General features: G+C 33.6%; 1 protein-coding gene across 1 annotated transcript; it reads left to right on the top strand.

Moving 5' to 3' along the window:
• The first annotated feature begins 11,583 nt into the window (after window positions 1-11,583).
• LOC147386016 (protein PSK SIMULATOR 1-like) lies at window positions 11,584-13,104 on the top strand. Its single transcript, XM_086423217.1, has one exon. The coding sequence runs from the start codon at window positions 11,584-11,586 to the stop codon at window positions 13,102-13,104; it is 1,521 nt and encodes a 506-aa protein (XP_086279343.1).
• Window positions 13,105-13,691: the final 587 nt, after the last annotated feature.

The raw sequence follows: 13,691 nt of genomic DNA, 5'->3' as shown, positions 1-13,691 counted from the left end.
AATAGATATGTATTTTTTTAATATAAGCTTTTGCAGTGTTAGTATTTGTGTACATAAAAAAAAAAAAAAGAATATCTCTTATTAGCTTGTTTTTTCTGTAATTTTTCTAAGAATTCATAGTGTGGGTTTCCCTTTCCCTTCTATTTCCTGCCTTGTGCAGTATTATAATTTGATGATTTGGTCTTCATGTTTGTTATTGGAAGTTCAATTTTGCAAAAGAATGCACTTTGGAAGAAAAACCAAAGTCTGACATGTTATTAGATTTGCATTATTTCCCTGATTGGACTCCATAAGCATTTGCAACTCTAGTGAAAGAATGCAAACTCATTTAAACAACTTACTAATTAGAAGAGTAATTACACTAACTGAAGCAAGAAAAGTCTGTAACTTGTTTTAGGGTTAACAAAGCTACCCAAATGATTTTCCAACTATCTGGAAAATGTGATTAGTTGAATGGAAACCAAACCAGCTTTTCTGATCATCAATCAACTTTATCACAAATTGCCTTTGTAAGGAAAATATGGGTTAGAGACCTAGGTTGAGTATTGTAGCCGTTTTTTCTCTCTCTAGAGAACCTTCTTTTATTATCAACAATTAACAGCTTCATTTAATTTGAACTAGTTGGAAATTGTGACTAGTTGAATGGAAGGCAAACCAGCTTTTCAGATCATCAATCAACTTTATCACAAAATGCCTTTGAAAGGAAAATATGGGTTAGAGACCTAGTTGAGTATTGTAGCCGTTTTTTCTCTCTCTAGAGAACCTTCTTTTATTATCAACAATTAACAGCTTCATTTAATTTGAACTTGGTTTTGCATGTATTTTTGGTTCTCCTTGTTGTTTCATGTTTTTTCAGAGTATCAAGAGGTATGATACATAACATCCTTTCATGGCATCAGTAAGCAATTAAGTTCTAGTCAACCTCTTTGTGATCTTCTCATTGACTTGATATGTTTCCTTTTTTGACTATAAATGCCCAATCACTTTCCTTTTGATGGTATGAGTGATTTTTGATATAAATAGGCAGTAATCACCATTGGAATCATTGAAGATTCAGCCAAGATAGCCAACACCTTGATCATTGTGATCCTTTAATTTCCTATTTGAATGATCTCTCTCTCTCTCTCTTTCTCTCACACACACACACACACACACACACACACACTGATTATTGAGTATATCCATCTATCGTTGAATTGCTATGATCATTGTGAGATCAGATCCTGAGATCTAGAGATATATGCAATGAAAGACAACCAAGAAATATTAAATCGAGAAAACACAAGTTTCATGTGATTTGGCTAAGCCTACATCAATGGATGAGAGAGTTTCACTACTATTAAGAATGATTACAACCCTTATAACTTATATACTTAGGTTTTCCAATCCGAAAGCAACTCTCATTAAAACCAAAATTGGCCATATTTTCCTTTACATCAAATAGAGTTTCACCATTAGAATTTTCCTTTGACCTCAGGTTAATTTGGTATTAAATGAAGTACAATATCCATTGGGACCTTAATTCGAGACATCTAACCCAACAACCAATACAACTTCATTGAATGCCATTATCCATCTTATGCACATGCATTAGCTATTTATTAGAATAATTTGTACATCAATTGAAACAGCAGTATGTGGCATTTCTAAACTCAACCGAGTAATTCATTTGCAAGACGTTTTCATGGGGCATCGTTCTAGAAAAATCAACCTCCATACTATATATTGGTTATGTTTGGTACCATAGTTAAGAAGTGTTTCTGCGGATCATGACTATATCAGAAGAAAATTCTTATTGTTAGATCGTATGAAAAATAATTTATAAATTAAACTTAAGGAACAAGCCCAAACAATTTTATTTCAGGTTTGTGGCTGTTGTAAATGTAGTAAGTTGGTCTGTTGCAAAATGACTTAACTTAGAAAACCCTCGGCTTGACAGTGGACACAGCAATCCTTGTTCTTGTCTTTTGGTTGGTTAACTGAATACTCCTGTAAATTAATTATGTTATTGAAACTAATGCAAAATTTACTTTCAGAAAATTATTTTTCTAGAACCTACTTAAAATTTTATGAAACTGATTAAAAAATGAAACCTAACTAACTTCAAGCCTAAAAGATTTTTGTATCATACTTACTCTTGATGCTTGAGTTGATACTAGAAACATATATAACCTTTTTTTTTTTGCTTTGGCGGGCGGCATATACCAACCACCCTAGCCTGTGTTCAGCAGTTAAATATAACCACTTTTAAGTAGAGGGGCATGTAGAGATTTGAATTTGTGACCTGGGAAGCAAACCCAGTTACCCTTACCATCTCAGCTAACCCCTGATGGTAGAAACACATATAACATGTAGGGCTAATACTGTGTGTACAACATTGAGAACTATTTTATAATATAAGTCTAGGTTCCCAACGATCGAAGTGTGGTTCATATATGCATGTGTATGTTTTTTTCCTTCTTAATTTTTTTCTTTAATCGATTTTATGGCTTCCAGAGTTTCTGTCGCGGTAGAATTAGGTTTAGATATTACTTGAGTTAAAGAAGTTTTGGATTTAAATTAAGAAGTTGCAGTTGAATTAGGTTCTGAGATCACCTCACCCCCTAAAGTGTTTGAAGTGAAAGATGATTTTGGACATTTTGAAGGGGCTTTTCGCTCCATTTATTATTATTATTAATAATTTAATACACTCTTAATTTGCTTACTAATTAACAAAAAAAAAGTAGTTGTCTTGTAGATATATTAATGGACCACGGATGAGCATACGACTAGCACAAGTAATCTTCTTTAATAGGCCTTCTATCTGTAGTAGTCTCTCCTCTAGCAACATGTTTCAACCAAACAAGAAGGTACTAGGCTGCCATCATTAATCTTTATAAAGAGAGAGGAATTGAGTAATAAGTGTGTGTTGCATTAGATGTCTTGAATGAAATTCACGGTGGGTAACTACCCAACCTATGTAGAACTCTAATTTTATTAATAATGCCTGGATGTACACTACACAAACTCTAATAAGATATGTATAGGGATTGCACCAACCAATATAATGAAACTAACCTAATATAAATATTCTAAAATATCGTAATTGATATATTTTAAATATAAATAAATACTCCAAAATATCCTAATTGATATATTCTAAATATATCCTCCTCCATTACAACCTTTTATTTCTGATGTGATACCCTAGCAATGATACAATGTATTTTATGCATCTTAATTCAATGCATCTTATTCTCTAACAAGGGTTATAGGAATTTTTTTAACCAGTAAGCATGTTTTTAATGAGTTTATCAGTAACTCAACACTGATAGGATTTGAACCTAGATATTTGATATCATCACCCAAAGACTTTACCAATAAAGCTAGCTGACACCTGCTCGTTTTAAGGGTTATAGGGATATTAATTAGATGCAAAGTAATATTAAGTTATCTAGAGTTGTAATCATTCTCAATAATAATGAAATTCTCTCATCTCTTATCCAAGGGCATAGGTTTAGTCGAACCACAAGAATCTTGTGGTTCTTGATTGTTTATCATTCTATACACAGTAGACATGGGTGGCATTCTTAACACGACTTGAAAATGACACGTAATTATTTGGTTTGGATTAAGCCTAATTGAGTGTCAACCCAACTAACACAGTTATTAAATGGGTCAGGTTTGGGATGTCAACTCGCTTAATCCGTTTTGACACGTTTAGTTATTGTGTCATTAAAGTATTGTTTTAAATCATAAAACATATGAGGTATCTCAAATATCAACAATTATTTAAAATTTTTTAAATTATCCATTTTTAACTAAAATTTCCTAGAACTTTTCCATAATATATATTTTTTCAAACTTTATAAAATACAGGAGGTGTTCTAAAATATTTTTTAAACAATTAATGTTTAAGCTTTTAATTTGGGAAAGTAAAACTACTTTCCTTACTAAGCTATTTATTTATTTATATTTGTATTTTTTAAATATGAGTTTTTATTAAAATCTAGATGCTTGTAATGTATGATTCCCAATATGGTGATCTATGTGGGCAAAACAATCCTTAGTAAGATTTAAAATCTTACTAAGTAAGGTTAGTATGACTCATATTATAGATACGTGATTTTCAAAGTCGAAGATCATTTTTACAATGATTTGGAGTCGACACCATTCTTTTTATAAAAAGAGTGTGAATGGTCATCCGAAAAGTATTTTTTAGAAAAAGTATGTCGTTTTGACATCGTAGTGATTCTCGCACGAATAAAGTATTAGACTACCTAAGATCTAGGTATGTGATTCGATTAGAGAGAAGGGAAGGTGTTAGACACCCTTCTCTCTCCATTAAATGATGGTAACTTTAACAACGTGGTCATTTAAATAAAATATAATAAAGAAAATAAAATTGGGAATACGACGATTTTGTGCCTTTACACATGAGGGACTTTTGATGTCGTCTTGAACCAAGAAGGTTATTTCATTGAGAGAAAAGACCTTACCATATTTTGCCTCAAACTCACATGATTTTGAAAAATTATGGACTTTATGATCATGGGCTCATTTTCATGGAATGAAAAGGTCCAAATATCAATAGCCTCGAAACGATTTTTTTGTGGTGTGTGCAAATTATGAATAGGGATGAAAGATGATAAGATTTTATTTCGAAAAAGAGATTTCATCCCCAACAGATAGAATCGAAGTCTGATTTATTGGAGATAGGGAGGGTTGGCATTACATCTTAGAGGATTTCTAAAAACGAAATTAAAGAAGTAAGGGAGGGGGAGTAGAAGAGGGAAATGGAGAGGGGAGAAAGGGGAAATTTAAGTAAATTGAAATCCTATTTTAGACCCACCTTGAGGCTTAAATTTTCCTTCTTCTACTCCTTTTTTTTTTCTTTTTCTTTTTCTTTTTCTTCTTCTTAGGTTTGTATGTGTTTAGTAGAATTATAAAAGTATTTCTTAGAGAAGAGAAAATGAGAAAGAGAATTGAGTAAAGATTGAAGAGAGTTTTTTTTTAGAATTTCTTAGGGGCTTGAGAGTATTATAGATTGAGATAGATGACTTAAGAGAGAGGATTCAAGCATGAATTTTTTTTTGAGAGGAAGAAAGGGTTTTTGTAGGTGTTGATGGTTACTTTTAGGAGTAAGATGGAGTGTAAATAAAAAAAAAATAGAGAATGACATGAGGTTTATGGGTGAGGTGTGTGAAATTTAAGATTACGGGGAGGGTATATGTGGAATGTGGTATAAGTATATTGTTTTATATTCAAATGGGTTGGATCTTTCAATCCATATGGGTTGTGTGTTAGGTGGGATTAAGGAGAGTGAATTTTGATTAAAAGAATAGTGGTGTAAGAGGGTGATTGTTAATATTTTGGGAGGGTGGAGGAAATTGAGACATGTGTCAAAAAGGTATGAAGGTGTGTGTTAAGTGAGTTGATTAAGGAAAATGGGGTGTAAAGATGACTTGTGATGAGGGTTTAGAGAAAGTGATGGGGATTGATTATGACACGGGGTGTGGGTTGTGATTGGATTGTGTAGCTATTAGGTGTGATGATGATGTTGGGTATAATGATTTTGGGAGGTGGGTTGTAGTGGTGACAAGTGTCCCTCATTCATGATCAAGGATTGCATAGACCTTGATTGGATAAGGGTTTGGACTTTAGGATTGGGTTTTTAATTTGATGAGAGTTTATGTTTTAGAATTGGCTTGAGTCTAGGATTTGGACTAGAGTTGGGTTACATGGGATTAAGGTTAAGTTGGGTTAGGCTTGTTTTATGGTGAAGCTAAAATGTTTTTTAAGGTGTTGAGCATTGGTGGGCCTTAGGAAGCTTCCGAATTTGGGGTTAGAGGGGGTGAGAGATGGAGAATGTGGTGGGTCTAGAAGGCCTTGTTGTGGGTTCATGAGATTTTAGAGGTCTTAGGACCTTTTGATTTGATAAAAATGTCAATTTTTGACAATTTGGACTTTTTAGAGGTGTTAACAAATTTTGCTAGAAAATTTGACTTTTTTGGGTATTTTTGAATGGGAGTCCGTTTAAATTGAGGTGTTTACACATATCATAATGAGTTTGGAGGAGTGATGGTGACAAGGATGGAGAGAGATTATAAAAGGATGTTTTTTGTTATAAGTAGAGATATATAATTTTTGTACTATGCTATGGACACATTTTCTTTTTTTCTCTCTCCTTTAATTGGTTGTGATATATTTTTGGTGATGAAACTTGGTTAATGTTTTGTGATACTTAATTTATGTTGGTAGATATTACTCTATGGTCATGTAACTTTATTTTTAAGAATGCTATTTTATATTTGGTGAAGGAAATGAAACTTATTTTTTACAATTAAAATTAGAATTTTATTAAACTGGATTACATGGATCGGATCAAGTTAACTATTTAATAAATGTGTTGGATCTGGATATAAGTTTGTAATATAATTATTAAATAGGTCGGGTTTAGGTTTGTTAAATTTTCCTGATACCCTTAACTCAACAGGACTTGACCCATTGCCACCCCTAATGGTAGAGTTAGGGATTCATGCTTGCATATTAACAACTAAAGAATATATGCAAATAGTGAAGATACATAAAAATGGAAGAGAGATAGAATATGGATTCCTTACAAAATGCATACTTTAAGATAACTGTACTTGTTAGTTTTTATCGGGGCATCCATGTTGCTAAACACCAAACAACTAAAAAGACTTCTATTTGGAGCTAGAATCCTGTAGAAATATAAAGTTAATGTTTAATTAAAAAAGTGTAATAATCAATTCAACTTCTATCAAATAGGGTCAGGATGTTCTTCAGATTCTGATCGCCTTATCTCTCTCCTATTTCTCCCTTTCATTTGAGAGTGTTGGGTGTATTCTAGTAGGAATCTAAGGCATGGATATCGCATATATAGTCATTACAGTAAAATTGACGAAGATGGATTTTTGTCTTTCCCATCTCTTAGGATGATGTTACATGACTTTAGTTCTACTCTTTCAGCCCACAAATTTATTCTACAGTACAGATTTATAGGAAATTTATGTTTTTCTTATCATCTAATTAAGCCATTGACAAACAACATCAAACGTATAGTTTGAGGTTAGAAAAATCCAATAGTGGCATATTACCCGTGCTTGTCATGTAAGAATTTTCTAGCTAGCCTCCATATGTAGTTGAGGCTCTCCATCGAACAGACAATTGAGATTACCTTAAGGATTGGCACAGCTTTTTCTAGGAAATCCCTTCATGAGGAAATGAAAGAATCTTAAGTGATTAATGAACAAAATATTCTAGAATCTAAAGTAACTCTACTTTCTTCTTATAGGTTGGTACTGTCCTTCTAGGAATTACTAATTAGTAGGAATACGTTTTTCTTGCAAATCCCTAATATCTCAACTGTTTGTTTGATGGAGAGACTCAGCCATTGGAATCCCTAACATCTCAACCAATCTCCTACCATGATGTTGGATATTGTTGAGGCTCTCCAGCCTCTGCATCAACATGGACGTTAAGATTTGAGTAAAAACATAAATTTCTCAGAGATTAGTTCTGATCTCCTAGGGATTAATACACTTTTCCTAGGGTTACATTTTTCTTGGGAATTCCTATCATCCCAATGGTCATGTCCCATGGTTCAAGACTAGCATTTTCCCCACGATGTTGTATAATGCTTAGGGGAATTGAGGATTCTGTTTTGCACATTTAATGGATGAACACATGAATTGCTACACTATTTTGGTTGATCATGAGCCAAACATCAAACAAATCAAAGACCCTTTGAAGGGATTTTTATGAGATAAAACTTAGGTAGTTTTATGTGTATTAACTATTAACTATGCTTATGTACCAAAAACAAAATTAAAAAAAGAAAAGAAAAAAAAAGATGGCCAAATTAAGGGTTCCTATTCCCATAAACTGTTTGAGACTTGGAACAAGGTTTTATTCCCACTTGCGTTATGCTGATTGTGAACTCAGACCATCCATTATGGACCATGTTCTTATACAGAAGACATCTGCTTTAATTAATCTAGGCCAGTGGATCTGAGGTTCAAATATAATTGACATGATTATAACTTTTTGAACCTCAAAAGATGTTTTTAGAACAGTGTCAAACGTAGGGTTGAGATGGGAAGAAAATCAAGGATTTCATCATTGAGAGTCTCTAGAATTGCTTGTTGGACTTAGGACCTCCCATGATTATAGCATGGGCTGTAGAAATCCATTTTACAAAGAACCTAGATTTTCTACCGAACTCAAAGATAGTCATTAATGTAAATTGGCCATCACATTGACTCGTCTGAAATCCAAGATTACTCGCATAATATTCTGAAATCTCCATCAAGAAACACGATTATAAAAACTCAAAACCAAATCAATTGAATTTGGTATCTTTTATATTAATTAAATATAGTCAATTTTTTAATGATTTGTGATCTATATAAAAATGAGATTTCGTTGCCACTCATCAAGTAATTAATCCACGACCCACTGGATAATAATAATTTAAATTAGGGTTTTGTAACTTAGTTCAGTTTGGGGCCAAATCAAAACTGAACCAACATAACTCGATTCCACTAAATAATAATTAGAACCAAACCGACATATATAGGTGTCAATTTGGTTCGATTTGATGCTATGAGTTTCCACTATCCTAAATCAAATTGATCGGTTCTACATTTTCTTAACCTAAAACCAGAACGCAACTTGTTCCAACTTCCAAACCAAACCAAACATCCAATGCTATAAGTTTGGTTCGGTTCTAAGTTTAAACTACACCAAGTTGCACCCCTAATTTAATTGCAAATATATAATTAAATTTAAGAATGGGTTCCATTCAGGTGCCAACTATTTGGCAACCATATTTTGTCATACATGGGTTGGAAGGTTCAGAAAGAGCAGATTTTTGGTGAAGATAATCTTTATAATGAGGAGATCATGCTCACGAAAAATCATCCCATTCCGAAACTTCTAACCTCATGTTTATAAGTTGAAGAATCGTAAATCGTCTATGTTTTGGGGATCACTTTTGACAGGGTTAGAAGTTCAGAGAGAGTTGATTTTTGGTGAGGATGATCTCTTCATCATAGAGATCATCCTCACTAAAAATCAATTCATTAAGAAACTTCTAACCCATGTAAGACAAAACGTTGGAACCCCAACGGCTCCCTTTAAGAATATATTAAATGAATTTAATTATTTAAATAGTTCAAAATTAGATGAATTGTACGAGTCAACTCGGTCTTTGTGTGCTTGAATGAAACCAGACGAGATAACGGGTTAGTTTAACAAAGACGGTCCCAACTCGCTGAGGAGAAAATTTTAGATGTGGCCATGAGACCCACCAATTATTGGAATTTACTAGATTGGTCCAAGTGATCTTGACCGTTTACCACTAAGTCTTTGACGCAATGGAGACTTTTCCTTGAAAAATCACACAAGGACGGAACAACAGTCAAGCTCTTTAGTCACATTGTTTAAGATATATAGATAGAAACGTCAAAAGACGTGTGAAACTACTCGCACATTTATCTAATGTGAACAAAGAAACCATGAAAATCAAACTTAAGCAAACAATAGAAAAATGGAAAAATAGGTTGAGTGTGTGAGAACGGCAATCAGATTCGTTTTGACTAAGAGGTGTAGAATTAATCACCCTCAAGGAAGTTTTTACCTTAAAAGTTCAAACATTCTCTATGATTGGTAATGGCATCTTTCTCTGTCTTTTGATTGGTAATTTTGTACACAAATTTAAGTAATAAATAATTCATGAATCCAAATAATTTATTTGATATATATATATTATATATATATATATATAAAAGATAAGTTAAATAGATAAAATGACCATCTATCTCTATGGACCACATGTTAACGTGACTCCCAAATACATAATCAGGTGCCACATGTAAGTAAAGTAGAAAATTCTATGAATTTAAAAAAAAAAAAAATTGAAAAAAGAAAATTTTCATCGTTGATTTGAATGTTAAATCTAAGAGTTCAATGATCATTCATTTTTAAACTCAAGATTTGATAAGGGGTGTCAATGGTTGGTTCCAATGAAAATTAGAACCATAACCACTATATTTTTTTTGGTTCTGATTCTTATTAGTTCCGATTATAAAATAAGTGAAACTCGAATCGAAATTATCAAAAATCACAGGTACCTGTCGATTCTAGTTTTCAAGAATCGAATGAGAAAAAATATTTCAAAATCATCATATAAAAAAAATTGGATATTATTTGCAAAGTACTATCAACTTAATAATTATGTATGTATTGGTCCATTTCCTTTCCTCTGGAATAAATGAAACACTATTGGGACTCGTTCATCACCACATTTATGTCTTTGAACAAATTATTTGTCTTAGACTTGCTTTGAACTTGAAATTAGAATAGTTGTTTCTTTTTGTCCATTGTTATTCATAGTTCTAAAAGAATTTACTACATATCCTTATATTTTTTAAAAATTACTAGTAAAGATTGAGATAACTCGCATTTGTTCATGAACTAGTGAAATTTTCAATGTAAACTATTCTTCACATTAACTTTTGAGATCATATAAGATTTTTTTTATATTTTCAACCCATGTTTATATATTTATTTTTTATAAAAAATATATTTTATAACATTTAACTATTGAGTATCAAAATGGAAATATGATCTTGTGACTAATAATCATTTAAATCATAACATTTATATAAATATAAATTAATTTTTTTTACACAAAATTAAATGATTTAAAAATTAAAATAATGATAATTATTATTTTTTCCTGAAGTTCTGTGTAGTGTACTTAAGCGGTCGAGAGAGTGCTACATGTCGCAACTTTGAAATCCATCCATTAGAAATATGAAGTTCCATGACCGTTCATTTTCAAAGTCCCTGATTAGGTTAAAGAAACATTTCTAATTTTTTTTTTCTCCAAATCTAATCTAAGACATGATCCTTACATGCTTGATGTGGTAGTTTTTATTTTACTACTTATTCACCATGGAAAGATTACTACATGGAACTTCAAGAAAGAAGAAGTACATGGGATTCACTCCCACAATATGATGTATGAGCAAAGTCTTTTTTTTTTTAATTTAGGTTGTTAATTGTTTTATCTTTCACCATTAATTTCCATATAAAAAAAAATTAATTCTTTCTTTAAAGTAATTTTTATTATTTTTTTAATTAATGTTTTGGAAATTTTAAAAATAGTAGAAAATTCCATTTTGTCCAAATATTTTACAAAGAAATGAGAGTAGTGAAGATTCTCAAGAGAAAAGAGACTACCAAGAAACCCATTTTAAATTACCATCATACCCCCTTTGACTCACAACAAATCAACGCCACCACCCACAAACATAGATTGGTTTTCCTCTCCACACACACACACGCAAACCTGTCGTCTCCGTTTCTTCCTCCCCATCCCAACTGTTCATACGCGTCCTCACCCTGTACAAGCTCTGAAAAAAATGACCATCTCCATCTCCAAGTCCAATTCTCTCCTCTTAAATATCCACTTCTCTTCTCCAACAATCTTCTCATCTCCAAATCAAACCCTAAAACCTACACTTACAGGAAGAACACCACTAACAGATAGAGAACCTAGCCACGATCGCCACCATGACTTGGCTTTCTGAGCTAGGGAGCCGAGTTGGTATCAGTTACAAAAGATCTAACGTTTCGGATTCCAAGAATCAAAGTCGCCATTCTAGTCGCCAAGAAAAGATTATTCCAACGCTTGGAATCCTCGCGTTCGAGGCCGCAAGAACCATGTCACGTCTCGTCTCTCTCTACAAATCTCTCTCAGATGAAGAAGTGTTGAAGCTTCGAAAAGAAGTCATGAGATCAGAAGGCGTTTCTTACTTGAACTCAAAGGACGAAGGTTTCCTCCTCAAACTCGCTTGCGAAGAGAGAATCGAAGAACTTGATCGCTCTGCGATCGCTGTCTGTCGATTAGGGAAAAAGTGTTTTGATCCTGGATTGAATCAATTCGAATACGTTTACGCTGATTTGAAGCGTGGATTGGTCGATTTAGGTAAATTAGATTTTGTTTCGAAAAAGATCGAGAAAATAATGGAAAAGATGGAGAAATTCATCTCTGCGACTTCAGATCTGTATGTTGGATTAGAAACTTTGTCAGATTTAGAAGTATCGGAATTAAAACAGAAACGGTGGAAAAACAAAAAAGTTTCGATTCCTGCACAGAAAGCGAGCTTCGATCAATTGGATCAGAAACTCAATTCGCAGAAACAACATGTTCAACACCTTAAAGAGATCTCTCTCTGGAATCAGACCTTCGATAAAGCAGTTGGTATAATGGCTCGAACTGTTTGCACTGTTTACGCTCGGATCTGTGTCGTTTTCGGACCATACATTTCGGTTCTTCCTACCTTGTCGTCTCGGCACGTGCGTGTCTCTTCTCTGCAAATACACTTCCACTCTAACGAATCTCCCGCACAAGAATCTCCGCTTTGTGATAAATCGGTAAAAGCCGTAATTACCTCGAAATCAGGGCCAATTTCAAAACTTCCACCGAAAGAAGGTTTAGTTCGATTTTGGAGTCAAGAATCCAAACCGTTACCTTCAGAAAGTAACGGATTTCATATCGGTATCAGAGAGAATCAGTATTTCGGTTTCGGTGGAAACAAAAAGAGATGCAAATTAAAGCAACAAGCGGGAGAATCAACAGTAGGAGGATCAGGTCTCGAGTTACGATACGCTAATGTGATAATTCTCTCAGAAAAGTATCTGAATTCACCTTGTTCGATCAGCAATTTCGAGCGAGAGGATTTGTATCAGATGTTACCAGCGAGTCTTAAAATGTTGGTGAGAAGGAAATTAAAAGTACTGTTGAGGAAGGAAGGTGAGTCAGGTTCGTGGAACGATGACTCGTTAGCGGACGGTTGGAGAGATGGGTTGAAGGTGATATTGGGGTGGCTTGCACCAATGGCGCACGATACGATGAGGTGGACGTCGGAGAGAAATTTCGAGAAACAAAATTTCGATGCGAAGCCTACATTGTTGTTATTGCAAACGTTGTTCTTTGCGGATAGAGAGAAGACAGAAGCAGCCATTGCTGAGGTTTTGGTGGGTTTGAGTTGTATATATAGGTGTGAGATTAATAGTTATTATGATGAGTGATTGGTGATGATAGATAGTGTTTAACCGTTCGATTGGAGAAGAAAGGGTTTGTTGATTGGTTTATTTTTGTTGGAGAGAAATATACTTTAAAGGATAGGAAGAACTTATGATAATTCTTTCAGCATCTTTGAAACATGTATAAGTTCTTTTTGTTTAATTCTTGGGTCACTGCGTTCAACACTGCGCTGATGTGGCAGTGTGTAGAAGACCGTTGATCTTTTCAATCGTATCTCAAGGAAAAGTATCTATGGTTTGGAATACACTGCCCGCGTATTGTCTAATGCAATGTCCAATGATATCATTTCAGCATGAGTCGTGATAATTTGACTATCCCAAGTGGTAAACTCAATTGATTACCTGACGTGACAAGTTCAAGAATCGTAGATATGCACTCCTTGAGATACATTTTTCCCTCGAGATACACTTTATTATGGGGAAGTGAAGCCATGCATCCCGAACAGCACAGATCCATGGTTCTTCGAACTTGTCAAGTCAAGGTAGTCGATTGAGTTTGCCACGTGGGATAGTCAGATTATCACAATTCTTTCAACATTTTCCTTTGTTTATAGAATCGTGATAATTTGACT

This window comes from Akebia trifoliata, chromosome 14 (genome assembly GCF_017979445.1).
Source record: "Akebia trifoliata isolate Shusen 1 chromosome 14, ASM1797944v1, whole genome shotgun sequence".
NCBI lineage: Eukaryota > Viridiplantae > Streptophyta > Magnoliopsida > Ranunculales > Lardizabalaceae > Akebia > Akebia trifoliata.
The sequence above is the reverse complement of the archived record's forward strand: the minus strand, read 5'-3'. Positions and strand labels throughout refer to the sequence as shown.

Coding starts and splice junctions, on each gene's coding strand:
- LOC147386016 (XM_086423217.1), top strand. CDS start 11,584: ATGACTTGGCTTTCTGAGCTAGGGAGCCGAGTTGGTATCAGTTACAAA.